Raw genomic sequence first — 27,920 nt, 5'->3', positions numbered from 1 at the left:
TCAGGAAAGAGTAAATGCTGTCCTAAAAATTTAGAGAGAATAGAGTATCAAGGAGAGGGTGATCAACAGTATAAAAGGCTACAAAGAGGTCAAGGAGAATGAAGATGGAGAAAAAAGGCCACTGGATTTGGCAACCAAGAGATTTTAGTAACTTTGGAGAAAATTACTTTGGTGGAATGATACAATGAGAAACTGAATTGTAAGGGGCTAAGAAGAGAGTGATAGGAAAAGAAATGGAAGCACCTATTGTAGATAGCCTTTTCAAGGAGTTAAACCAAAAAGGGCAGAAGGAATATAGGACAATAATTAGTAGAGACGGAAGGATCAAGTGAGGAGTTTGTTTTTGTCAGGATGAGGAAGACAGCAGCATGTTTGTAGGCAGTAGGGAATGAGCCAGTAAACCGAAGGTAGAAGGGTTCATTTTAGTAAGGAATAAATCCACCTCATTATGTGAGACGGGGTGAAGGAAGAGATAGTGGCAAAAGGCATATGAATGAGATGAGATGAGGAAGAGGGTAGAAGAGGGAATTTAGGGCGAATGGCCTAATATTTTTTTCTGTAAAATATAAGACAAGGTTCTCAGCTGAGAGGAGAGGGGAAAGATTGGAAGTTCGAAGAGAGAGGAAATGGTTTGGAAGAGCCACTTTGGAGAGTGGGAGAGTGAGCTTATATGCTAAGGCAAGTATAGAAAGATTGCCTAAGAGCAGCAAGTGCCCAGATGAGATTGTAAAACATAAATTTGAAGTGGATTCAGTCAGAATAATTGCGTGATTTTGTCCACCTTTATTCAGCGGCACCTGTCTAATAGCAATTAGACCAGGACTCTACCTGCTGAGGGCAGACTTTGTTTTTTTAAATTTTTATATCTCCAACACCTAGCTGGGTTACATAGTACCTAGTAAATACTTAGTAAATGTTTATAATTGTCTTCTTACATGTGTGTGTCCAGTTTGCCCAACTAAATCATAAGTTCATTAAGGAGAGAGGTCAAATTGTCTACTTCTTTTAAGCTGCTATAGTACATAGCACAGTGCTTGGTATAAAACAGACACAGAATACTTGCTGAGTGAAGAAAATTCAGCATTGCCCAGAATCAGTCTCTCCCACATTTCTCTACTCCTCCTACTCTTTTCCCCAGTGGCCACCTGGATATCCTGCTATTCTTCATTCACCATAAGCATCTACTGAATTAAATTGTGTTTGCCCATCATTGAATAGTGGGAGCTTTATGAAAATCTTTTTCAGTTTGTAAGCTTCCTTGGTTCTGTCAGCATGTAACATTCTTGGGTACATAACCTCTTCTGTCAGCTTCATCATCGGTCCTCCAGTATTATACTTACTCTGCAAAGTGCCTCATAATCATTTACATGTGTGCTCTGACAGGCTGGCCATTAGCATAAAGCAACTCCATTGTGACTTTCTCAAGGACTTATCAAACGTTTCCCAGTCTGTGAATCTGATGTGTCTCCACAGGCCTTGAATATTCTAACTTAAGTTTCTAGGTCCTTGGTTTTGAAGCATGGTGTAAAACAGATTTGCTACTGTTTCATCCGTTTCACAAATGAGAAATAGGTAGAATAGGAAACCTGCTATTCTATCATGGAGTAGACAGATGACCTTGGTGAACTTTTCCAATTATAACTTGGAAGGTGAGAAAGTTCAGATGAACTTATACCACCTAAATAAAACAGAGAAGAAATTGTTTACTTGTATTTTGAATATTTGAACTTTCTTTCAAGATTTGAAGATCCTAATGTAAAAGAGGGACAGATCTGTTTTGTATTCTTCCAAAGGGTAGAATTGAGGCTAAAGGGTGGATATTGCAGGGAAAATTTCATTTCAATAGTAGAATGCCACAACTAGAGCTGTAGAATCACATCTTACTCCCTAGCCACCTTCTCAAGGGGAACAAAGATCATATCCTGGAGACCTTAACCCCCTATTTCAGGTGGTCATGTTTCACTTTATTCACTGATTCCAAGTAATATCTCCAGTTGCCTTGTTATGGTCATCTCCTAATCCACCCCCACACATACTGCTTTCAAGTACTGCAATCATAATCAAAAGGGTGTGTCAATCTATTCCTATATAATAACACCCCTATAATTTCCCAAACCAAAATAACCCTTTCTCTATTAGAATGCAAGTTCCTTAAGAGGAAATATTGCCTTGGCTTTTTAAAAATTATACCCAACAAGGGTTTATAAATGCTTTTTTATTCATTCATCATGGAATAGGCTGCCTATATAGGTAATGAGTTCCCCATAGTTGGAGGAATTTAAGCAGAGACTATTTTTTCTAAGATGATATAGAATATATTCTTGTATTTCGTGAAGTGTTGGACTAGACAACATTTAAGATTCTCTGATACTATAGTAAAATTGTTTTAGAATTTACACCTAGCAGGATGGTACAAAGAAAGAGGGCAACATTTAGAACCAGAGAAACTGAGTTTTACATCTTGGCCCTGATCCTTACAATCTGTCTGGTCTTGGACAAGACATTTCACTTCTCTGGGTCACATTTTCTTCATCTCTAAAATTAGGGGGTTGGACTAGATGCATTCTATGGTCATGTCCAGTCCCAAATCTATGGTCCTTTGAACATATTGACCAAAGTACCTGAAAACTAGGTGTACTAGTCAACAAGTTAATAGGCATTTATTAAGTGCTTATGATGTACCAGGCACTAGAGATATAAAGAACACAAACTCTCCCTGTTCTCTAGGAACTCAAGGCCTAATGGAGGAGACAATATACAAATAACTATATACAATCGAGATATACACAGGATAAATAGGAAGTAATTTGAGAGGAAAGGTTTTAGCATTAAAATAGACTGTGGGGGCATCTAGGTGGCACAGTGGATAGGGCACTGGCCCTGGAGTCAGGAGGACCTGAGTTCAAATCTGGCCTCAGACACTTGACACTTACTAGCTGTGAGACCCTGGACAAGTCACTTAACCCCAATTGCCTCACCAAAAAAATAAAACAGACTGTGAAAGGCTTCTTATAGAGGGTGGGATTTTAGGGGAAAGAAGACTTTTATTTAGTTAAAAAAATTAGTTAAAAAAACCCTTCAAAACTGAATTAGAGGAAATATTACATTCTATGAGATAAGAATTTGTTATTTAAACACAGCAAAACATTCTGGTGAATTTAGAATTCTTATTTGGAAGGTCTACGGGTAAAACATTTCTATTAAATAGAAAAAGTGTGTGTGTGTGGGGGTACAATTTGGCATATTTTATAGAGTTCTGGCCTTGGAGTCAGGATGATTAGGTGGTATAGTCAATAAAACACTAAACCTGGAATTAGGAAGACCTAAGTTTGAATCCAGCTTCAAACACTAGCTGCGTGACCCTGGGCAAGTCACTTAACCTCCATGTCAATTTCTTCACCATTATAATTGGAGGGTTGGACTCAGCAGTCTGTAAGTCTCTTTCATCTCATCTGTAAAATGAGAATAATGACAGCATTGACCTCCAAGGACAACATTTGTAAAGATTAAGTAAGATAATCATTGTAAAGTGCTTTACAAACTTTAAGTGCTAGATATTATTACCAGCTGTGTGACCCTGGACAAACCACTTACTATCTCAGTGTCCCAAACAACTAAGACTATAACTTACAAAGAAGGTGCCTATCTGCCCAGGTGGAGAGTTTTTTACTTAGAATTCTCTGTATCAGTGAAATCACAGGTCCAGACTTTCCCCACCACACTCATGAATATTATTGAGTGAGTAAATGAATTAATTTGTTATTTGAATACCATATTGAAATAATACTATGGTAATGACCATCTGATCCAACTTCTTATATGAACTTGCGTGAAAGGCAAGTGAGACTTGGGGTTTCCAAATATCATATAAGTAGATAACTTGAGCAAGTTCCCTGGAGCAGCCTATGGTGCTGAAATATGCTTGAAGGGTCCAATATTTATGTCAATTCTGCATACAAAGCAAAGGAAGAAAAATGAGGGTGGAAATGTGGATGTGCAGCAGTCCCTCACAAAATTTAATATCAGGGTTCACATAACTGGAAACTCTGTGTTGATTTATTCCCGTTGTTTTAAACCTCGGTGACCTCAGGGTTTTATTTTGTTATTCAAAGGCAGATACCACCCAAATAGTTCCTGAAAAGGGTCAATGCTCTGGGACAGGCATGAGGAAGGAAATATTTTTTGTTTTTTCCATCTTCGCCAAACAATTCCCCTGCAAGTTACTGAAATAAACCTGGAGTATTCTGTGTTTTCTCATACTTTGTGTCCTAGGGTGTTCTCAATGTTTGTACCACATTCATCTTTTTTAAATGGGAGGCTTCAGGGGTAAGCAATGACATGTTGGCTTTTTGTCCCTGTAACTCATTCTATTTCTTGCAAAATCACATAAGGAAGAGACGGAAGGGCCCTAATAGGTAATGCAGGCAATACTCATAAGTAGACAAGAAGCAATTGTGCCACTCTTAGCTTCCTGAACGCTCACAGAAAGTACATCAGCCCCTCCTCCTGGTTCAAAAAAGCAAAGAGAGTAGAAAAGGGAAACTCGGTGACAACACAGAGTCAGATTAATTTTTTATTTTTATTTTTAATTTATGGAATAAAACAAGCATTTCCTTAAGATAGTGCAATAAAAATATGACTATACATGAAGCTATAAAGCTACTAAGTACAACTTGCTATTCCTTTCAAATATATAACAAAAATATGCAAAATTATTTTTCCCTTTTTTCTCCCCTTGCCACCCTAGAGATGGCTAACATCAGAAACATACACACACAATATATACTCACACATATATTTGTTCTATACATACTTCTATTTTTCATTTTTCTCTTGATTCAGATATTATCTTTCTTTATATGTCCTTTATAGCTAATTTGGGTATTTATAAGTCAAAATAACTTATTCGCTCAAAGTTGGGTTTTGTTTTTTTTTGTTGTTGTTGTTGTTGTTTGTTTTTTGACAGGGCAATGAGGGTTAAGTGATTTGCCCAGGACTAGTAAGTGTCAAGTGTCTGAGGCCAGATTTGAACTTAGGTACTCCTGAATCCAGGGCTGGTGCTTTATCCACTGCGCCACCTAGCTGCCCCCCAAAGTTGTTCTTAAAACAATACTGTTGTTACTGTATACAATGTTCTCTTGGTTCCACTCATTTCACTGTTCATTTTTTTGTGCAAATCTTTCCTTGTTTTTCTAAAATCACTGAGTTCATCATTTCTTATAGCACAGTAGTATTCCATCACAATCATTTACTACAACTTGTTTAGCCATTCCCCAATTGATGGGCTTTAAATTTTTAAAATATTGTTCAGTTATTTTGCAGAGGTAAATACTACATATGGAAAACATCCCAAAGAAACTTATCAAACATGCATCCAAATGTTGTCATTCATGTATTAAGATGATGACAATAGGGGCAGCAAGGTGGCGGAGTGGATAGAGCACCGGCCCTGGAGTCAGGAATACCTGAGTTCAAATCCCGCCTCAGACACTTAACACTTACTAGCTGTGTGACCCTGGGCAAGTCACTTAACCCCAATTGCCTCACTTAAAAAAAAAAAAGATGATTACAACAATAACTAGAATTTATATAGAAGTTGAAAGGTTGCAAAATGCTATACCTGTTATTTCATTCAATCTTCTAAATAATCATGTGAGATAGGAACCTATTATTGTCTTAATCTTATAGATGAGGAAACTATGGCTGAGAGATTAAGTGACTTAACCAAACATATATCTAAGTGCTTGTGGCAGAATTTGAATTCAAGTCTTCCTGATTTCATATCCAACACTTGTCATTGCACCACCTGAATGCTACCATGGGATTTTAGATTTAGAGATGAAATTAATAATAGTAATAATGATGACTAGCATTTATATAGTGCTTTAATGTTTGCAAACCATTTTACATAAGTTGTCTCATTTGATCTTCATAACAACACTATTATTAGCTCCATTTCACAAATGAGGAAACTGAGGCTGAGAGACTTACAAAATCTCTTGCCTAGGGTCCAAGTGTTGAAGACAGGATTCGAACTCAGGCTTCTTTATTCCAAGTCCAGAGCACTAGCCACCCTGCTACAAGGTGGTCTGAACCTACCCTTTCTTTCTAGTTCTTGTTAGTCACTAAATTGTTGGTAGAGGCTGGGCTTCAAGTGTTTTGTTGAGGTTTCACCCCACATTCCCAGCCCACTCCCATAAGTAATGAAACACCTTGCTCTCTATGCTCCTGCTGACCAATGACAGTGTTTACAAAAATAATTATCCAGGAAGAAGTAGATAGTCTGGGACTCAAAGAACAAACCAAATGGGGAGAATAGAGCCCCCTGAGGAAAAGAATGAGCAAAAGACAGTGGGAAAGAACACTGACTATAGAGCCAAAGGACCTGGGTTCAGATGCTTCCTTGGGCATTTCCTACCTATGTAACCTCTAAGCCTCATTTTTCTCCTCTGTAAAATGAGGGGGTAGGACTAGATGACATATGAGACTTCCAATTCTCAGTAAGCCATACTGGGCTATAGATATCAGGTCATCATAATAATGTGATATATTCATAAATGTAAAATACTTCATTTTAGGTTAATGAGAAGTCAGATTGATATTGCAATTTTTCTCTTAAGAGCTCAAATATTAGCTTGGAATATGTATGCCATGGTGCAAAAATGTAAAGTTAATCCTACTTTCTTAAATAAGAAGTCTGAGCTAATTAAATGTGCATAGGGTGAGAGGTCAGAAGTTTAGATGAATCACCAGCACGTATGACCTTGGGCAGGTGATTTGATTTCTTGATGCTTCATGGGAATGGAATGATCACTATTTCTAACCCCTCTCAAAAGTGCCATACGGATAAATTAAGTAATATCCTAAAATAACAGTTCGTATTTATATAAAATGCTTTTCCTAGCTCATTAGACTTGGAAGATTTATCTAATTTATCTATCTACTTGGAAGATTTATCTAATCTAACTTCTGTATTTTATAAATTAGAAAATGAAATTCTAGAGAAGTTGAGTGACTTGTCCAAGGTCACACAGTTGGTTAGTGGCAAAATCCGGGCTTGGGCCAGGTCTTCTGATCCCCAGCCTATTAGTTCTATTATATTACACACACAGGAATGCATTTCACTGGGTTGAGTCATTTGATCTCTGTGACTTTCAGCGACCTAGTTGACATCTAAAGTACTGCCCAACTCTAAAATCCTATGATCTAGGATATGTTCCAAGTATGTAAGAGTTCGAAGCATCATTATAATTTTAGTCATCTTAGTTGCAAAGATACTGGAGTAGTTAGCCATTTCTTTCTCTAGCTCATTTTACTTAAGAGGAAACTGAAGCAAACAGGGTCAAATGACTTGCCCAAGGGAAGATAGCTAGTGTCTGAGGCTGGATTTGAAATCAGGTCTTCCTCACTCCAGGCCTCCTACTCTTATCTAGAGAGCCACCTACCTGCCCATCATTATAATTAACTACTAATAAATCTACAAGTTGACACATTGGAAACCAAAACAGATAGAACCATATACAAAACACACAGTCACACACACATACACAGAAATTTCAACCACAGAAGTTATAGATGCATAACTGAAAAATAAAGCACTTGCTCATTGTTGCAGTTCAGCTGTTTCAGTTGTGTCCAACTCTTTGTGACCCCATTTGGGGTTTTCTTGGCAAAGATGCTAGAGTGGTTTGCCACTTCAAAGGTATCTCAAATGGTCTCCATCTCATTTTACAGATGAGGAAAGTGAGGCAAACAGGGTTAAGAGAAGTGACTTGCCCAGGATGACACAGCCAGGAAGTGTCTGAGGCCAGATTTGTAATTAGGTCCTCTTGACTCTAACCCAATTAGCTGTCTGTAAAGCACTTATTCAGTGGGTGCTATGTGTCAAATACTTTGCTAAGCATTGGAGATACAAATATAAAAAGCAGTGACAATCCTTGTTCTCAATAACATATTCCTCATTAGAATGAGGAAAATGACACATGTATGAGAGGTAGTCAACTTTGGTCTGCAAAGTTACAGGAATAACAAGGTCATAGGGGAACAGATTGACACACTCTATCCGTGAACAATGGCTGAGTTGATTTTTGGTTTAAGAACTGGGAGTGGAGGGAGTTGGGGAAGGAAAGTTCAAAGGCAGTGGTGGAGGCAGTTGGCGGAGATGCTATAAAAGAGGCAGCCAGAGAGGAGGAATGAAATGAAATATGACTGAGGTTTCCTGAAATAGTGTTCCCTTCAGGAGGCAGTTACCCATCAAGAGAGTAGCGACTCAGTTTGGAAGTGCCTCTTGTGCCAGGAGGTTGGTAACAAAGATATGAAGGAAATTGACAGAGAACAGAAAGAATGTGATTTACAAATCTTCCAGAAAGGTGCATCAGAAGGCCTTTGAGAAATGCGCACAAGATGAAGATATTAGAGATGTGAATTGTGAGAATAATCCAGGTTTGGGGTTTGACTAGTTGTGAATGGCAATAGGACATGGGGCCAGGGGATTCAAGAGTAGAGCATAATGTAGAATTGAACTGGGTTTGAGATTGGGAAGAGAGAAGTAGCCAGATCCATGGTGTAAGCCTAGGATATTACTAAGAGATGAAGGAATTGGAAGTCACTGTGAAGACAAAGAATAGGTTTAGGAGGAGCTGGGCATAAGGAGAAATGAAACTATGATGATCAGAAGTTCAGACTTTTTTAAAATGGAAGTGGGTGATGGGTGATGGCAAGGTCAAGGGTGCGATGACCCCAATGTATATGGGAGGTGGTCATGGGAGTGGGATAGACTAAGGAACTGGAATATTTGTGAAATTAAAGTATCTGTGTTGGTCCCCTATAATGAGGGCAGGAGTTGCAGTGGAGAGGAAAATGGGAGTCCAGCACTACAACTATTGACAAAGGAGGAAGCCCATCCTGGGTCAGAAGGCAAGAGCTAACCGAATTTAGATTGGGTGATTAATTTGGATGGAATAAACTTCAAAGGAAGCAAGTTTGCTGAGTGATGACAGTAGAGGGAGTCTGGAAGAGGCGATGAGGAGCAGGCAGTATTTCATCTCCTGGCTCTGATTCTGACTCTAGACTCTGTCATGCAAAGTTTGCCTTTGTACTGCAGAACTTCCCTCAGGCCCTGCATTGCTCTTTCCCCATTGGTCGGTTCTTCCTGAAACCTCTATTTTGAGGAAGGGCCTTTGCCAGTAATCCTTCATTCCTCTACTAACCCTGCTTTTGACTCTTAAGATGATCACTGTATCTCCCCACTTTTCAGATCCCTTTTATGTGTTGTCCTCCATAAGAATACAAGCTTCTTGAAGGCAGGGATTTTTTTTTCTGCTTGTATTTGTATCCCAGCACTTGGCATGGTGCCTGGCATATAGTAAGCACTTAATAAATGCTTGCTGATTTGACTCCCCTACCACTTCCATTTGGGAGCAGGGATAAAAGGAGAATGGAGCAAAGTAGGGCTGAAAATGCCATGTACTAGAAAGTTCTAGCTAGGGATGCAATGTCATCTGGAAATTGAAGCTGGGTCAAAGTGAGGGCCAGAAGAAGGAAGAAGCAAGATAGTGGTGTAGGAGGAGAGGAATTTTGTTCATTATGGAATAGGGCAAAGAAGATCCAGAGAGTGAGGTAGATCTGAAGTGGGACATTAGGGGAACAGACAGCTAAGGTGAGGGTTTCTTTTTTCCGGCATTTGCGATTTCAACATCACGAGGATACAAAAAACTAGGAGGGGGTGGGAAAATGTAAATAATTGGGGAAGGAGTCTAGGCACAGTAACACAGTGAGGTTCTCTGATGAAGGCAGGTGATTAGAAGGTTCATGGTCAACCCTCTAGCCTTCACCATGGTCCAACTTACCTCCTTGCTTTGTCCTTAGACACATCTAGGATCCCGCCTGAACTGCATGAGCAGTGTTGGGTTTCACCTAGGAAGCTGCTGAGTCCCAGGCACAGCTGGGGGACAGCTTGGCAGTGCTGTGTGGCCCCTCAGCCTATGTGAGGTAGGAGGGTGTGTGTCTTGTTCATAAGTCTAGTAAAGAGACAGGAGGGTGGTTTATCTAGAGAGTTTGTTCCACTTTGCCTTTGCTAGCCAGGAGAAGGGCCTGGCCAAGTTATGTTCTCCAACCAAGCCTAAAACCTATCCACTTGGAAGATACTTGGTAGCAGCCCTGCCTCATCAACAGTGAGCAGGTCTGGATCTGTGGTGCCTTTACACATTTGATTCATGTCCTCCACTGGTGTAAGCCAGGTTCTCCCTGGCCCACACACCGGGGCCAAGGAAACAATGGAATGGAGAGAGCATCAGATTAAAACAAAACCAAACCCCAAACTGCCTCCAAACCATGATAACCAGGCTGGTTTTGGTCACATAGAAAAATCAAAACACTTCCTAGATTCATTCCACCCAAAGGTCTCTGGTAACAAGCACTGCTGCCATCACCCCTTAAAAGCAGGAGGAAAATGAGGTGAGGGCTGGACTCGGCCTCACCCCTTGGGATACCCTAGGGGACCCGGAGGGGCTGGGGAAGCTGAGGGCTCCCAGCTACTTCTCCCCCTCAAAGCCAGGAGGGCTCAGAGGCTGTGAAGGGGAAGAGGGCTTGGCTTAATCACCAACAGGGATAGAAGTTTAGGGGACACTAGTGGGCCCGATGGGCCCAGGCCTCCCTCTGAGGATGTGAAATCACCAGGTTATTGCTGTAATTGTGGAGACAGACCAAACTCCAGGCCAGCAGAAGGGGCCCCAAAGCCTGGAAAGGCACCGCATGGGGTCACCTGGCCGCTTCGGCCAAGAGAAAATGCCTTGTGGGGAATGGGGGCTCACAGGCCCCCTCGTCACCCCCAAGCCCCTGGGTCTTGTTAGGCGGTGCCACCCCAGTCCTCACGACCAGGGCAGGGAGCAAGGGAATGACCTGGAGAGTCTCTATCAGAGAGTAAACTCCTTGAAGGCAGGGACTATTTTGCTTCTTTGTATTTCCACCGCCCAGCCCAGTGTTTCCTCAAACATGTTAAATGCAATTGGCTGGATTCCAGCCTCATAGTTCTTAGGATCACAGGATTTTGATTTGAAAGAGACCGAAAAGATCATCCTGTCCAGCTCCTTCATTTATTTTATGGATTGGTCAGTAACCAGGGACTTTTCTCTGCCCATCATCGTGCAGTGTTGCTGATTTCTCTTTGGACAGTGATCTCTAACTTATGATGTTCAGTCATTTTCAGTAGTGTCTGATTTTTTCTGACCCTATTTGGGGTTTTCTTGGCAAAGACACTGGAGTGATTTGCCATTTCCTTCTCTAGCTCAGTTTACAGATGAAGAAACTCAGGCAAGCAAGATTAAGTGAGTTGCCCAGGGTCACACAGCTAGTAGGTGTCTGAGACTGTATTTGAATTCAGGTCTTCCTGACTTCAGGTCAGGCATTCTATACATTGTGACATCCAGCTGCCCTAATCTCTATAAGTAAGGTCCTGCTCATTAAGAGGGCTACTAGTGGAGCATTCATCAGGCTTTCTGGGCTGGCAGTATTAACAGACTTAACATCTCGCTAAGGCAATTTAGTTTTATCATCTCCATACATATGAAAAGGCTGAGGTAATAAACAAGGAACATTAAGATTACTCAGGAAACTAATCACACTTCTAGTTCTCTGCAGGAAAAGTGAATAAGGAACAGAGAAATATGACACCAAATGCAGTTGAAAAACGATTTTGGGTCAGAAGGTTTGGAAACAAACCTTCTGCTATTAACCTGGATGACCTGGAGAAAATCATGTGAATTTTCTGGGCCTCAGTTTCTTCATCTGTATATAATGATGGGGTCATACTAGATGATTTCTAAAGTCTCTCCTAGCTCTAATAAGTCTTTCTTTTTTCTTTCTTTTTTGCGGGGCAATGAGGGTTAAATGACTTGCCCAGGGTCACACAGCTAGTCAGTGTCAAGTGTCTGAAGCTGAATTTGAACTCAGGCCCTGGATCCAGAGCCGGTACTTTATCCAACTGCCCCTAGCTCTAATAAGTCTTAAGAAAAGTTCAATGACAATTCCAATACTTGATCTTCATAGCCATGGCAGAAATTTAATTTTCATTGCTAAAAGCTAAGACAAGTGGTAAGGCCCAGAACATTTTTGTGACACTATTAGTTTTCCTACAACACTCAAAGAGAAAGCCAATACTTGTTCTCTGTCTTAAATGTAGCATCTGTTAAATTTATTTTGTTTCTATGTTTACAGGGCAAAAGCAGAAAACAAACAGCTTCCTAAAGAAGCTTCATGGTCCTATTATTGGCAAACAAACACCTAGAAATGTTGAGCTGAATTGGAAAATCTGTCATGCATTTATTAGAGGTCTTGTTTCACTACCTTGTCATCAATGTTCAAAAACAGTCCTGCAATTGTAGACTCATGGGAAATACTGGGGCTTTATATCCCTACATATTCTTTAGCCTTTGCTAAGGTTCTGCAGTGATCATTCTCAGGAAAAATAAAACACCATGTAGGAATGAAGAAAAACAGCCTGCGAGAGGGAGAGCCAATCTAATAAGAGGAAATAGTATCATTTTGGGCTGGTTCCGATGGAGTGGGGAGATAATTTCCTGTGGGACACAAGATTTCCATAGAGTCACAAGGCTAATTGCCTACAAAGCCAATTACAATGGGAAACCTTAGACTGCAGCCATGGATTGCTTGTCAAAAGTGAACTGGATCACAAAGAAGAGGCCTGATTTTATGGGCAAATAAACTAACATCCCAAGTGCACAATAGGTACCCTCATTTTGAAAATTTATGTTTCATTGAAGCTTTAAGAAAAAAACAACAACACTGTTTTCATTTCCCATTACCCCCTCACATAGAACTTGTCCTTGTAACAAAGTACAATTAAGTAAAACAAGACACTGACCACTTCTGACTTCAAATGCTTTAATCAGCACCTGTAGCCCACCACCTCTTTTTTGGGGGAAGGGGTGGGGGGTGGGGAGAGGCAGGTGGTGGTGGGGGAAAGGTAGGTTTCCTAATTGGCTCTCTGAAGTCAGTTGGTCATTGCATTGATTTGAATAGCAAAACATTTAAGTACAAAGTCCTGCCAGGAGGTTCTTCCTGTTCCCACCCCCAAGATCAAATGTCATCTACCTTGAAAGGGCAATGTGCCCATAGCTCAAAGCCACATCAACATCTAGTTTCTTCAAACTCATTGGTTCATTACTTATGCCATGCTGAGAGAAATGAAAGGGCCACAGAACACAGAAACGACCTCAGAGACCATAAGAGTCCAACTCCCTCATTTTACAGATGAGGAAAATGAGAGCCAGAAGGGCTGAATGAATTGCCTAAAGCCACACAACTAGTAAGTATCTAGAGTGGGATTTGAATCCAGATCTTACTGACTCCAAGGCCAGTGTCCTATCTGCTACACCATGCTAAAAGTACTCAAAATCAGTTATTCTCTTCATTTGAGACCTACCTATTATCCTTCCCACATGACAACTGGACAAATACTCCATCCACACAGGGTTCACTAGATAACATTCTAATAATAATGATAGCTAACATTTATAAATTGTTTTAAGTTTTGCAAAATCCTTTATGTACATCATCTCAATGGAGTTTCACAACCACTTGGTAAGGGAGGTACTATTATTATCATCCCCATTTCACAGATAAGGAAATTGAGGGTTTAAAGAGGTTAAGTGATTTTTGCTTAGGGTCACACAGCTAGAGTCTGAGGTAGGATATAAATTTCATTGCTCTATCCACTATACTTCACTACCTCATTCTACCACATTTAGATTCTAGACCCTCTCTCCCTCTCTCCTCATCTCCCCTTCCCAGCCTTAGAAGGGAAGGCTGGCAAATGGCACTAATTACTACAGTGGTTTGAGGCTGCTCAACTTTTTTTTCCCCCTCCTAGCTGTAAAGATGTCCTCAGATTAAGCCTTGCATTCTGAGCTGCTGTCAAACTCTCCCTTTAATGGGCACTTAAATTTAATGTCAAGCTGATGCCTGTGGAAGACCTTGATTAAATTTGCAAACAGTACACTCTCACCAAATCTGGAACTTTAGAGTTGTCTCATCTCGCCTTTCAAGTTGAAATCCCAGAAGTTTGCTTTTCTTCTTTGCAAAAAATAACAGAAGTTTGCTTGCAAAGTCATTGAGTATCAGTAAGACAGCAGACTGTAACAAGCAAAACACCCCGCGTGCTTTTAGACAGAGAAGAAATCCCTAGCCTTTTTAGAAATTCTATATGAATTAAAGATCTTTCCTTTGCTTGGTACATATCCCTATCTCATTTAAAATTTTTAACCATTTCTTTTTATGACTCTACAATATTGTAAGCGGTCTTAAAATTTTACTTAAAAGCTTGTCAGTGTTCTTTTATGTAGATTGCAATTGAGCTTTTTTTAAATTTTGTTTTTTTGGGGGGTTTTGTTTTTTTTTTTAGTGAGGCAATTGGGGTTAAGTGACTTGCCCAGGGTCACACAGCTAGTAAGTGTTAAGTGTCTGAGGCCGGATTTGAACTCAGGTCCTCCTGACTCCAGGGCCGGTGCTCTATCCACTGTGCCACCTAGCTGCCCCGAGCTTTTTTTTTTTTTTTTAAACTGTTAAGGCAGAGGGAGAAAAATGGCTAGGCAACAACATGAAAGACAATATGAGACGTTCTGCACCAACAGTGTCAATGCTTCCACAGGCTTCAAATGTCCAGCCTCGTTTTTCTCAATCATCACCCAGCCTCTTCCCCTTGAAGGGGTTACAAAAGCACAGAAGTTAAAATATGTGGAAGTCTTATATTCTTTTTCTTTGGTTACTGTTTGAAAGAAAGCTGCTGGGTTTTTTTTTTCTTTTTCTTTTTCTTTGGGGTTCTTCTTACACTAGCCAATTCAAATAGGTAGGCTCACTAGGAAAACAAATCAAAATTGTCCAGATCCTCCAAGCATGAAAAATAAATTGCCTTTGCCAGCTCAAATAAAGCAATACAAGAGCATTCGTTTCTACCTTCTGATAGCACCTCCCTCCCCATTCCCATATCCACTAATCAATGTTTCTTAAAAACTTTTTTGGTGATCTCCTGTATGTACATAAGTAACAGGAGATCACAGGCTTTATTAGAAAACAAGTGAGTTGTGTAATGCTGCTAATGATGATGTATTTTAACTTGTATTGTTTGTGAATGCCAACAGAAGGCCCAAGATGTGTGAGAGACACAATCCCAACTGTAGGGACTCACAATTTAAAATCAAAACTCTATCAACACATGAAATATACTAAGAGGAGGGTTGAATGTACATCAGGCTGCAATTTCTCCCTTCTTTGATGACTATAGAACCTTCAAAACAGGTAAGACCATTAGGAACTGTGTGATTGTGAAAGGAGGAAAAAAATGTAAGGTTAATATGTGGAAGAGTAGAAAAAGGGAGTTTTGTTAAATACTGCCAGCTATGAAACAATTCACAACAAAGATGCCATACTGGGGGCAGCTAGGTGGCGCAGTGGATAGAGCACTGACCCTGGATTCAGGAGGACCTGAGTTCAAATCTGGCCTCAGAACCTTGACACTTACTAGCTGTGTGACCCTGGGCAAGTCACTTAACTCCAACTGCCTCATTAAAAAAAAAAAGAGAGAGAGAGAGAGAAAGAGATGCCATACTGAACCAGGACAAGAAGGGTATTCTTATTATTTCCTTTCTTCTATCATCACAGAAACTTATCTGTGAATATAGTGTATTCCCCTAGTAGAATGTAAGCTCCTTGAGGGCAGAGACTGTCTCATTTTTGTATTGGTATCACCAATGTCTAACACCTACTTTAGGTTCTTAATGAATACTTGTTGCCCGATCTAAATTTCTCCTCAATGTCTAAAATGTAATCCTGGAATGTGATAGCCCCATAAAGTATACAAAAAACCAAAAACAAAACAAAACAAAACAGTTCCAAGAGTCTAATTATTTGTATAATGATATAATTTATTTATTACTGGGGCAGATAGGTGATGCAGTGGATAGAGCACTGGGCGTGGGCTAAGGAAGACCTGAGTTCAAATGTGGTCTCAGACACTTACTAGCTGCTTCAGTGTGTTAAGAAGAGCTGGAAAAGGAAATGGCAAACTACTCTAGTATCTTTGCCAAGAAAACTCCAAATGGGGTTACAAAGAGTCGGATACAACTGAAAACTACTGAACAACAACATTTGTCATCATCATTCATATAGGGCCTTAACATGCTATGTTATTTGATCCTCACAACAACCCTGTGATTTAAGTGATATTATGAGTATCATTTTACAGATGAGGAAAGTGAGGCAAAGAAAGGGTAAGTGGCTTGACCAGGGTCATATAGCTAGTACATGTCTTAGGCAGTATCAGGACTCAGGTCTTTCTGACTCAAGGAAGTAAGGAAACTAAAACATGATTAATTCCTTTGCATATTAGTAAATGATAACTAAGTGGCAGGGCCTGGTCTAGGGAATACCAAAAAAAAAAAAAAAGGCAAAAGACAGTCCACGGCCTTCAGGAGTTTACAATCTAAGGGGAGAGACAATATATAGACAAATATATAAAGAAAATTATATATTATATGCAAGCTAAATAGGAAATAATTAACAAAGGGAAAGCACTAGAATTAAGAGGGATTAGGAAAGGTTTCCTGTAAAAGACAGGATTTTAGCTGAAATTTAAAGGAAGCCAAGGAAATCAATCAATAAATGAACTGAGAAGAAAGTGGGTGACAGAGAAAATGTCCAGGGCCAAGATTTGGGGTCTCTCGGGTCATGGGTTATCAAGGATGCCTGTGTCACTGAACTGAAAGGTATGTGGTTAGTAGTAAGGTGTAGGAAAACTGGAAAGATAGGAAGAGGCTGGGTTATGAAGGCCTTTGAGTCTTAAAAATGATAAGGAACTGTGGGGCAGCTAGGTGGCACAGTGGATAGAGCACCGGCCCTGGAGTCAGGAGTACCTGAGTTCATATCCGGCCTCAGACACTTAACACTTACTAGCTGTGTGACCTTGGGCAAGTCACTTAACCCCAATTGCCTCACTAAAAAAAAAATAATAATGATAAGGAGCCACTGGAGTTTACTGAGTAGGGGAGTGACGTGACCTGCCCTTTAGGAAAAATCACTAGACTAGGTGTCTCGGGGGTTTCTTCCATCTCTAGATCTAAGATCCCATAAATCATTTCATTTCTCTGGGGCCCAGGATCTGTATCCACACAATGGAGGGTTGGGTGGATAGGAGTGAACCTCAAAGGTTTCTTCCAGTTCTAAATATAGGCATCTGAAGTCTCATACTCTTTTTATGATGCTATGCTACTTTCCAAGAAGCTTATGATTCCATTAAAATCATGTAAGCCACCAAACTTAGTTGACTTTACTCAACTGTCAACAGAAGCAGGAAGCACTGGAGTACTGGATTTTAAAGGACAAAGGAGGAAATTAACTCAAACAAACCTCCTTATATCTCCCCCTTTACTAACTCGATTCATACTGAATCTATCAAAGAATAAACTGAAAATTAAAGTTGGAATGCTTAATTACTTTCAGTAATGAGGCCTCAGAATGAAAATGAAAGCTAAACCACATTATATACAAGGTCTTTCTTTGTTTCCCTTTATCTACTAATTTATAAGTCAGAGATTTATGGGACACTTGAGAGATTTTGCTGCCAATCAGTCACTAAAAAAAAAAAAGATGACAATCCATTCAGCAAGGGATTTCTCTTTCTATGCAAAAAAATTAAAAGGAGTGGGGACTGCCCAGATGAAAAACAGTTTTGCAGACTGGTCTGCTCTTCTCTGATTATTTGCACTCCCTCTTTTCTTGGCATATGGCAACCAGTTGTATGTTGGGAAGTCCCTGAGATATATCATTTTTTAAAAAATGTGGCAACATCCAATCTGCTGTTATGACATCTCCTTCCCTCAGTATCATTTTTCCCTCATAAACATACACGTTTCCATTTCCATTTTATTATTTATTTTCCATTGTGATGGTAGAGAGAAAAAGGAGTGGGAAAGCAACAGGTTAAACTAAGAGGAATTAAAAGATACTGTTTCAGGTTATAATATGAATGAAATAACTATATCCATCCAGGAAAATGACTCTCTCCTGTTACTAATTAGGTTAGGAAGGGGGAAGAGAGAACCTGTTAAAACCTAGAAAGAAGAACTGAAGGCTGAGGAAGAAGGGAGACAATCAAGTATTATTCACTGAAGTAACCCTCCAACCCTTCCATATCCATTTCCAGTGTAGAATCTAAAGATGCTGGGAGAGAAGATGATGCTGAATTAGCAGTTTTCTGGGCACTCTGCCTGGCCTGAGGAACTTCTGGCTGGCTAGGCTCCTTTCTGACTTCTCGGCCACCACTGAGAAGCTTCTGGCTCTCCAAAAAATACTGATTAGGATGATTCAAAGAAAACATGCCATCTTCAACCTGTAAAGGCAAACAAAGAGCCATAGTATTCATGAGCACAAACAGAGCAAACACAGTAGCCTCCAAAACCATCCTGGTTTTCACTAAAGGCAGTTTAGTATTTGAACCACACTGCACCAAAATTTGCCAGGACACATTCAGCAAGAGAGACTATAGCACCCATCTTATTTACCTATTTTTCATTATGTTGTTATGTTTTTTACATCACAAATTTTTACACCTGCTTCATGACAAGTCTCTTGTAACAAAGTAAAACAATTCAATAAAACTAAAAATATAGTAACCTCATCAGAAAGTTCATAAACTATTTTTCATCTCTAACACTCTCCTACCCCCTATTTAAAACGAAAATCTCTTATCTCTCCTGACTACTTCCCCTCCACACACCATTGAAAAAAGGAAAGTTTATTTTAACACATATGAATAGTCAAGCAAAACAAGTTTGCCCAATGGGTATCCACAAATATATATAAAATCTATCATTTCTCTGTAACTGACTGTTTCATCAGCAGCCTTCTGAAATCATGGACAGTCACTGTATTGATCACACTTTTCAAATTTTTCAAAATCATCTGTTTTTAAACTGTTGTTGTTACTGCATAAAAGTTCTGCTCAGTACATTCTTCATCAATTTATATAAGTCCTCCAAATTGTTCACTTTTATAATACTGATGCTATGGTATAAATTGTTGCTTCTATACTCTTCACCCTACATCAGTTCACAGAAGTCTTTCCTTGTCTTTTTGAAATCATTTTCTTCATAGGTAGAGCGCTGGACCCAGGGTCAGGAAGACATAAGTTCAAAACCTGCCCCAAATACTTACTAGCTGCATGACCCAGGAAAAGTCACTTAACCTCTGTTGTCTGTTTCCTCAACTGTGAAATGGGTATAATAATAGCACCTACCTCCAAGGGATCATGTGGCGAGTAAAATTTAATGTGTGGTCACCTTATTTCTGTCCCAAGTTTGGGGAAAATTAGCTGGGGTTACAATAATAATAATTGTAAAGCACTTAGCACAGTGCCTGGCATAGTAGCCATTATAAAAAGATTTGCTATAATTATAATTATTATTTCTTCTCCCCATTTTAATTCAATCAAATAGCTATAAACATACAAACATGTAAGGGCAGCTTAGTGGCACAGTGGGTGGAGCAATGGACCTACAGTCAGGAAGATATGAATTCAAATCAGACACGTACTAGCTGTATGACTAGCTGGGCATGTCACTTAACCAGTCTCAGTTTTTTCATCTGTAAAATGGAATAATAAGAGCACCTACCTCCCATAGTTACAGTGCTTTCCAGATCTTAAAGTGCTATGTAAACACTAGCTATTATTGCTATTAATAGAAATAATTCTTAAATGTTATCCATGCCATTCTAAACAAAAATTTCTATTAGTGATGCCAATTATAATAAACTATATGTAGTCATTAAAGAATAAACTACATGCAGTCCTAGAGAGCTGTATTAATTGCAAGTGAATTCTATTGTAACATTAGTTGTGTATGTGAGAAATAATCCTTACTTAAGACTATTGTTGTAGTGAATGCACTTTCTCTAATTCAAACCTTGGAGCAGCCAGAGAAAATCCCAAAGAACCTGTCAGGTACTTGAACATTATTATTAATATTCCTTCCTTCCTCTAACTAAATAAGTCCAACAAGGCTAATTTTTTAATCACTACTTTGTGCTCTTTTCAGGATATTATTCTTCTTGAAATTAACTAGTTCTATACTAGAATTTATTCATAAGAGCTTCATCAGTTCTATGACGGATCATTAAAGATAAATCTGCTTTTATGACACCACTTACTTAAGCACCCAGTGATTCAATCATTCTTCTGCTGAGACATGTGGGGTTATTTCTGAGTAAGTATAGCACAGTACAACAGATTAATCTGGTAAAGAATGGGTCTTCTTAACAGTTGTTACTTAGACTTATTCGGGTAGAATTTCATTTGCTGTTTTGCTGTAAAATTTTCAAATGTGTCCCTGAAATTCCTATAACCTGTCTGTAACAAGAATTATAAACACTGAAGGCATCAGCAACTTTTTTCATCTAACTTACACTTTACCAACTGACTACTGGACACTTTGAATTAGATGGCATATGAACATCTCAAGCAACATGTCCAAAATAGAACTTGTTATCTTTTCCCAAACCAACTTCCATATTACTGTTGAAGACAATGCCATCCTTAGTTACTCAGGTTTACAATGTCAGTATCATTGTGTGTGGGGGGGGGGGCAAAGAGAGGCAATTGGGGTTAAGTGACTTGCCCAGGGTCACACAGCTAATGTCAAGGGTCTGAGGCTAGATTTGAACTCAGGTCCTCCTGAATCCAGGGCCGATGCTCTATCCACTGCGCCACCTAGCTGCCCCAGTCAGTATCATTCTTGATTCCTCACTTACCCCATGTATCTGATCCACTCCTAAACCTTGTCTTTTCTACCTTGAAAACCCTTGTCCTATATGTCTCCTTCTTTCCACTCATACAGTCACGACTCTGATGTAGGCCTACATCATTTTCTCATTACAACTACTGCAATAGCCTTCTAACTGGTATACCGGCCTCAATTATCTCCCCACTCCAAAGCATCACTATTCTGCTGTCAAGGTGATTTTTTAGGTTTGATCATATCATCCACAAGCTCACTGGGTTTCAGAGACTCCCTATTACCTCTGGGACCAAATATAAAGTCTTCTGTTTGACATTTAAAGTTCTTCATAACCTGGTCCATGTTACTTACTTACACTGTAGACCCCTCCACACACTTTACAATCCAGCTATACCATCTTACTTTCGGTTTCTCAGAACAAGATCGATCTTGTCCTATTTTTTTACTGGCTGTCTCTCATATGCTCTGCCCCCAAACCTCTGCCTTTTGTCTCCCTGGTTTCTTTCAAGGCTCAGCTCTTTCTGCGGGAGGCTTTTTCTGATTCTTCCTCCTTTCCTTCCTCTCCCCAACCCGCCAGGTCTGCTAATGCTTTCTCATTTCAGATTACTTGCATAAATAGCTTGGCTGTAGCTAAATATGTACATGTTGTCTTCCATATTAGAATGTAGATTCCTTGAGAGCAGAGACTACAGCTTCATATCTGTTTGGGGGTGGGGGAAGCTCACCCCCAGATCATCAGCAGATTGCTTGGCATACAGTAACTGCCTAAAAATATTTGTGTCCAGACTGACCTGATTTCTTCAAGTCAGGAATATTCTGTTCCTTCAATGTCCTCCTCTTTCAAAACTCAGTTTCTCTCACCTACTGCAGGACACCTTCCCTTCCCTTCTTTCCCTTCCCTCCCCCTGCAACCCCTGCAGATACTGCTAGCGCCTTCCTTACCTTTCTTCTATTTTGTACATATTTTGCATGTACCTAGTCATTTACAAGTTAATTTTCTCATCAGAATATAAGTTCCTTGATGTCAGGACTGGTTTTTGTTTTTCTTTGTATCCAGAGCACTTCATATAGTACCTGACACATGGTAGGAATATAATAAGTGCTGGATAACTGATAGATATGACTTCCAATTTCTTGACAGGTGGTGCTCCAATAGAAATAACTGGAAGGTACCCTAACTTCTTCCATTTTGAAAGGAAGAATTCCTGGCACTGCAAGAATACTGAATTAGAAATCAGAAGACCTGGGTTTTGGGCCCGGTTCTTTACCTTACAGGATTGTTGTGAGGATCAAGTAAACCCAACATAAGTGTAAGTACTCTGAGAATTATGGAGCATCACAAAAATAATAGATGTTTTGTCACTATTCTGGTATCAATAGTTTCAGTTTAAAAGTTTTACCCAAATCCAAGTAAATTAAAAGTTTTGGGATATCTTTGTTTTATATTTCATTAGAAAATGATCAATCCACAAGAATCTCTCAAGGGCTTACTATGTGGGAGCCATTGTACTGGATCCTAGAGATACAAAGATAAACTAATAAACAATCTCTCCTTCCAAGGAACTTATCAGGAGAGACTGGAACCTCAGCAGATGTCCTCCTCCATGAAGCCTTCCTTGATCACGAGAAAGTACAAGTCTATTTTTCTTCTCCTGAATTTTTTCTAGAGCATTGTTGGCCTATCTTATATTATATACATTTGTGTATCCTTCCTCTCCCTGACTCAGCATATAAGCCTCCTGAGGGCAAGGACTGTCATTTATCATTATGGATTCCTAGTAGCTAGTAGAATGTCTTATCCATACTAAGCACTTCAATAAATATTTGTTGAAATTATATGAGTCTGGTTAAAATTATTATAAAAAACTTCATTTTCCTGGTAGAAGAAATCACTTTGGGGAGATTCTCAATACCTTTTAAGCTATTAAATACTTACTCAGTAAATCAACCAATACAAAAATGATGATGATTCTGTGGAATCTAATGGAGGTGGGATTGGGGCAGGGAGTTAGAGAGACATGGGGGAACAGAATGTACAAGCTGGCTAGATGGAGAAAAAGAGAGCCAAGAACAGCACAACAATAAATTTGACAAGGAAGAGAGCATTTTCACCTGTGTGACTCCAATGAAGAAAATCAATACACAAAGACTAAATTTATCAAATAGATAAATTCAGAAATAATTCACATAAGAATTTATCATAGCTAAGAGCCAGGAAATGAAACTTTTTTTTTTTTAAAAAAGGGCCTCAAAACAATACAAAATGGGTGACATAAAATCCCTTGTATTAAAGCTCATGCACTTTACCTTCCAGGCCCTCAATCAGAGCTTGTTTATTCTCATGTCACACACCATTTCTACAAACTTAGTGATATAGCTTAAGAGACCAACAACTACTTAGAAACAATAAAACAGAAGAGGGATTGAGGATGCAACAGTAAGGTAAGTTAACAGTAGTGAGATGTCACAGAAAACAATTAGAAAGTTTAAAAAGTTATAAAAACTATGGGAGAAAGGAAGCTAGAACTAAATACATACATAGCAGTCTGTATACATACATACATTTAGCAGCATCCCTACATGTTAATGACTCCTTAGAGAGAATAGCAAGCACAAAAAGGATGCTCAGAATCATCAAATAGATCAGAAATGTTGGACATGTAGCCTGCTGGCCACATGTGGTCCATGACACTCTGGAGTGTGGCTAAAGCAGATGAAAATGTAATTGGGAAATATTTAATAAAATAAATAAACATACAAAAAACCAGATAATTTAACATTTTAAAACTAAGTCAATGGACAGTCCACAGGGATTTTTATGTGTGGATTACTGGTCCTCATTTCTAGGTGGTTTGATACCAGCGCAGTAGACTATAAGTTCTCTGAGGGCAAGAATGTTGACAGGAACTTGACCTGTGACTATTGCATCAGTAAAGAGATCTCCCAGATGAGGAAGATCCTTTTACCAATGCAAGTTGGCACATTTTCTGCAATGTAGAGTCTTGGAGAGTTCCCTAGTCCACTGAAAGTTCTATAGCCAAAGTGCACAAGAGAAGGCACCCCAAACCCTGCAACTCTCTGTCTACTGTGCCTATTGTTCTCAAACTGTGCACTGCAGAGCAGTAAAGCCCTAGGGTGCCACAAGGATCACACAGAGGTTCTTGGAGATAGTTTAAATATTTGAAATTGTCAAGGACAGCCTACCAACTCTTGACATCTCTTGGATACCATGCAAGCTACCATCTCCAGGGAATTCCTAGTTTCAACATTAAATCATGCTATATTCCTTTTGATGATGTCATAGCATTGAATGTTTGAGATATGTTTTATTTAGTTTTATTTTCAACTGTGCCAATAACCTATTGAACTTTCATATTTGCAATGAGATGGCAGGTTTTCAACAGCTGCCATGATAAAAAGCAAGAACCATGTGAAACCAATGTGGAAATGAGAGTGGCAGTGTCCAATCTGATTCCATGGTTTGTTGTGCAGTGCCCAATAAACATACATATCCCAGTAGTAAACAATTGTGGTTAATTAAGAATGAAATAAAATATTATTTTTTCTTTCAATTTATGTGTTAGTTTTTCAAATGGTTACTAAGTTGTTAAGACATAAACACTTAGCGTTTTTTTTGGACCTACCCACTTAATAAACTGAACCATTAGGCATTTCTTTTGGCCTAGGGGTACCATGAACAAATTACTGAGATACTAAAACAGCCATGGACTTAGAAAGTTGGGGACCTGCTGAATAATGCCCTGTTGCTTCTCCAAGGAAGAGACTATTTCATTTTTGTCTTTGTACTTTCCAAAGCCTAGCACATAATAGAAGCTTAATAAAAGTTTTTTTTAACTGAAAGATGATGCTGAATCAACAAGAAAAGGTTAAATCATTTTGAAAGGGTGGGAAAGTATATAATACCTTCTAGGAAGATTTCCATCCAAAATAGGTAAAATAATTTTTTAAAGGTTGATACTTAAAAGAGACAAATCCCTGGCTGTCTAGAAAAATTCAGCTATCCAGAATAACGTATTCCCTGAATGTTCTGGTAAGGCAAGGTACTATACGATAATTATATTGGACTAGAATTAAAATAACAATCTGCACCAGCTCTCAGCTTTCATTTCCATTTGTAGCAAGCAAACAAGTAATAAATACTCTAAAATGAAAAAAAAGTTTAAAATACTGCTCCCTCAGTACACAAGCAAATAGGCTTCTGACAGGCCAGTTTATTTCATCTACCAAGTGATTATCTTGCCAACGTTTGCTTGGGATCAACATATTTTGCACAAGATGACCTTCACACAAACACAGGTCTCATATTTCTGCCATGGCAAATGTGGTTTTTGAAGGAATGGAAGCAATTCTGTTGTACCTATGGGATCTTTGGGTTTTAATCAAGAGATTTTGCAATGACAGCTGATAATGAGGCAGCTGGTATTACAAAAAAAGCCATATGGAACTATCATAGGGCTGCAGCAAATGCTATCAATTAACTGTGGTTCATTTTTGAAACTTCTATTGAAGGGAGATTTGATCACAGAGCATTCTGAAAAATAAACTTGAGGTTGTTGGTGAGGGAGAGGGATCACAAATAATTAAGAGGGTAAAGACAATCTTTAAAAAGACACACAATAATCTAAGAAAAACAGTAAGAGGAATACATCTAAAAATCTGTAGTGGGCAGATAGATGAAGTTACATGTAGAAAAATGTTAATTTAAATATTCATATCCATCTTTGAGGGAGGGGTTAAACATATACTTTTTTGATATTTTTATTAAATTAATATTATTTTTTTAAACCCTGGAAACTAACAATATTTTTCTATATCACATGTAGTGATATTGGTTTAGAAAAGTAATGGACTTAAATCAAATCCTAAGTTGGTCAATTACTACCTGTGTCATCTCTAGCAAGTCAAAGAACCTCTCTGGGCCTTAGTTTCTTTAGATTCAGAGGGTAGGATCACATGATTTCTAAGGACCTTTTCTAGACTGAGATCTATAAAGTCCTATGAAGGACATAGCCTCAGGGTAAAAATAATTTAGATTTCCATTTCTAAAATATAATTTTTTTTTCTAAAACTAGATGGTCTAAATTTAGCTATAATGAAAAACTGAAGTAAGCTTTCTGGGGATCATATCACATACACATATATAAATATATATATGTATAAATGTATGTTTGTGCCTTGCAAGGGACTTTCTTCCTCTCTTTCCTTCTTTCTTTCTTTCTTTCCTTCTTGCAGGGCAATCATGGTTAAATGACATGCCCAGGGTCACACAGCTAGTAAGTGTTACGTGTCTAAAGCTGGATTTGAACTCAGGTCCTCCTGAATCCAGAGCCAGTGCTTTATCCACTGCTCCACTTAGCTGTCCCAAGGGTTTGTTTTTTTTTAATGAGGCAATTGAGGTTAAGTGACTTGCCCAGGGTCACACAGCTAGTAAGTATTAAGTGTCTGAGGCTGCATTTGAACTCAGGTCCTCCTGAATCCAGAGCCAGTGCTTTATCCACTGCTCCACTTAGCTGTCCCAAGGGTTTTTTTTTTTAATGAGGCAATTGAGGTTAAGTGACTTGCCCAGGGTCACACAGCTAGTAAGTATTAAGTGTCTGAGGCCGCATTTGAACTCAGGTCCTCCTGAATCCAGGGCCGGTTCTCTATCCACTGCGCCACCTAGCTGCCCCCCAAGGGTTTTAATAATATTTGTAAAGTGTATGCATGGACACATAAATGAATGCATGTGAATGCTATTAAAAGGTGACCCAGAAGGGGGCAGCTAGGTGGCGCAGTGGATAAAGCACCGGCCCTGGATTCAGGAGTACCTGAATTCAAATCCGGCCTCAGACACTTGACACTTACTAGCTGTGTGACCCTGGGCAAGTCACTTAACCCCCATTGCCCCGCAAAAAAAAAAAAAAAAAAAAAGGTGACCCAGAGAGAGGCAGCATGGTGTAGCAGATAGAGAGCTGGCCTTGAAGCTAGGAAGATCTGGATTTGAAGCCTGCCACTGGCACACACAGGATGTGTGGCCTTAGGCAAGAGCTCCCAAAGCCCCTAGCACACCTCTAATTCTACAAATTGCAGTGAAAATTCCAGTGCAAGACATATGCACGGGTAGAGGGAATTTCCTTATCTTGGAAATCCCTCTACCAATAAAATCTCAGGTTCAATACCTACCCCCTTTCTCTATCTTGATTTATACAGTTAATGTTACCCATCCCTAGTGATAACTGACATGAAGAAAACATAGTATATTCATACCCTAGGAGGCAGCCCTAACCAGTGCTATTCTGTCATCATATTGTTAATATCTTATAGCCACTGGAATGTCATAAACTCCATGTAACATTATTCTCTGTTGACCATTTGCAACATTGTGCTTTTGGAACCTATAATAACTAGGTGTTGCCTATGATGTTGTAACCTAAAAATGCGTTTCTGGAGAACTCAAGTAGTGACTCCAGGCAGAATAGAACCATATTGTATCAAACACAACACAAAGGGAGTTTGACAGGTAAAGGTAGTCTTTAAGATGATGTATTTTGTGTGTGTATATAAGGGATTTTTTAAAAATATGGTTTTCACAACAGTGGAAAGAGGGCTTTGAATTCATGATCCGATAAGAGAAAGGCCACAAACAGAAATTACTTCACGTTATGGAGCATGCAAAGGCTACTGACAAAGTGTTTACTCTAGCTGGTTTGGTAGTTGCCATAATAACATTTCTAAATAGTGGATAGTGGGGCCTGGAAGTTTATTAATCAGGTAGTTTCATGGTTTCATAGACTATAAAGAAAAGGTGTTTAAGCAGAAGCAAATTTTTGGATGGTCATTTCATTGGACACTGTTAGTCTTCTGACAACATCATGGAAGAGAAACCACTAATTTTACAAAATAGAATTGTCCAATCAATGAAAAAAATAACTGGCCTGGGTTGCATACTTTCAGGAAGTTAATTGCTAAATTAAAACAACAACAACAATACTCATATTTATTTCTTAATATTGTTGAAGTCATATGAAAGGGAAAAAGAGAGGGGGAGAGATGTGTGTCTATGTGTAAGTGGGTATGTATAATACATGCCAACTTAACACATAACAGTCAAATAAG

The 27,920-nt window shown here is 39.1% G+C and overlaps 1 protein-coding gene across 3 annotated transcripts in view; it reads right to left on the bottom strand.

Annotated features, from left to right (window-relative positions):
* Positions 1–16,592: 16,592 nt before the first annotated feature.
* PRIM2 (DNA primase subunit 2) overlaps positions 16,593–27,920 on the bottom strand; it is a 389,354-nt gene continuing 378,026 nt past the window's right edge. For all 3 annotated transcript variants that reach the window (XM_044004351.1, XM_044004348.1, XM_044004350.1), the window contains exon 14: positions 16,593–18,400. In XM_044004351.1, coding sequence (XP_043860286.1) covers positions 18,170–18,400 — 231 coding nt within the window. In that variant the 3' untranslated portion in view covers positions 16,593–18,169. The remainder of the gene's footprint in view (positions 18,401–27,920) is intronic.

The sequence above is a fragment of the Dromiciops gliroides genome, chromosome 4 (genome assembly GCF_019393635.1).
Source record: "Dromiciops gliroides isolate mDroGli1 chromosome 4, mDroGli1.pri, whole genome shotgun sequence".
In the NCBI taxonomy this organism is placed as follows: domain Eukaryota; kingdom Metazoa; phylum Chordata; class Mammalia; order Microbiotheria; family Microbiotheriidae; genus Dromiciops; species Dromiciops gliroides.
The sequence above is the reverse complement of the archived record's forward strand: the minus strand, read 5'-3'. Positions and strand labels throughout refer to the sequence as shown.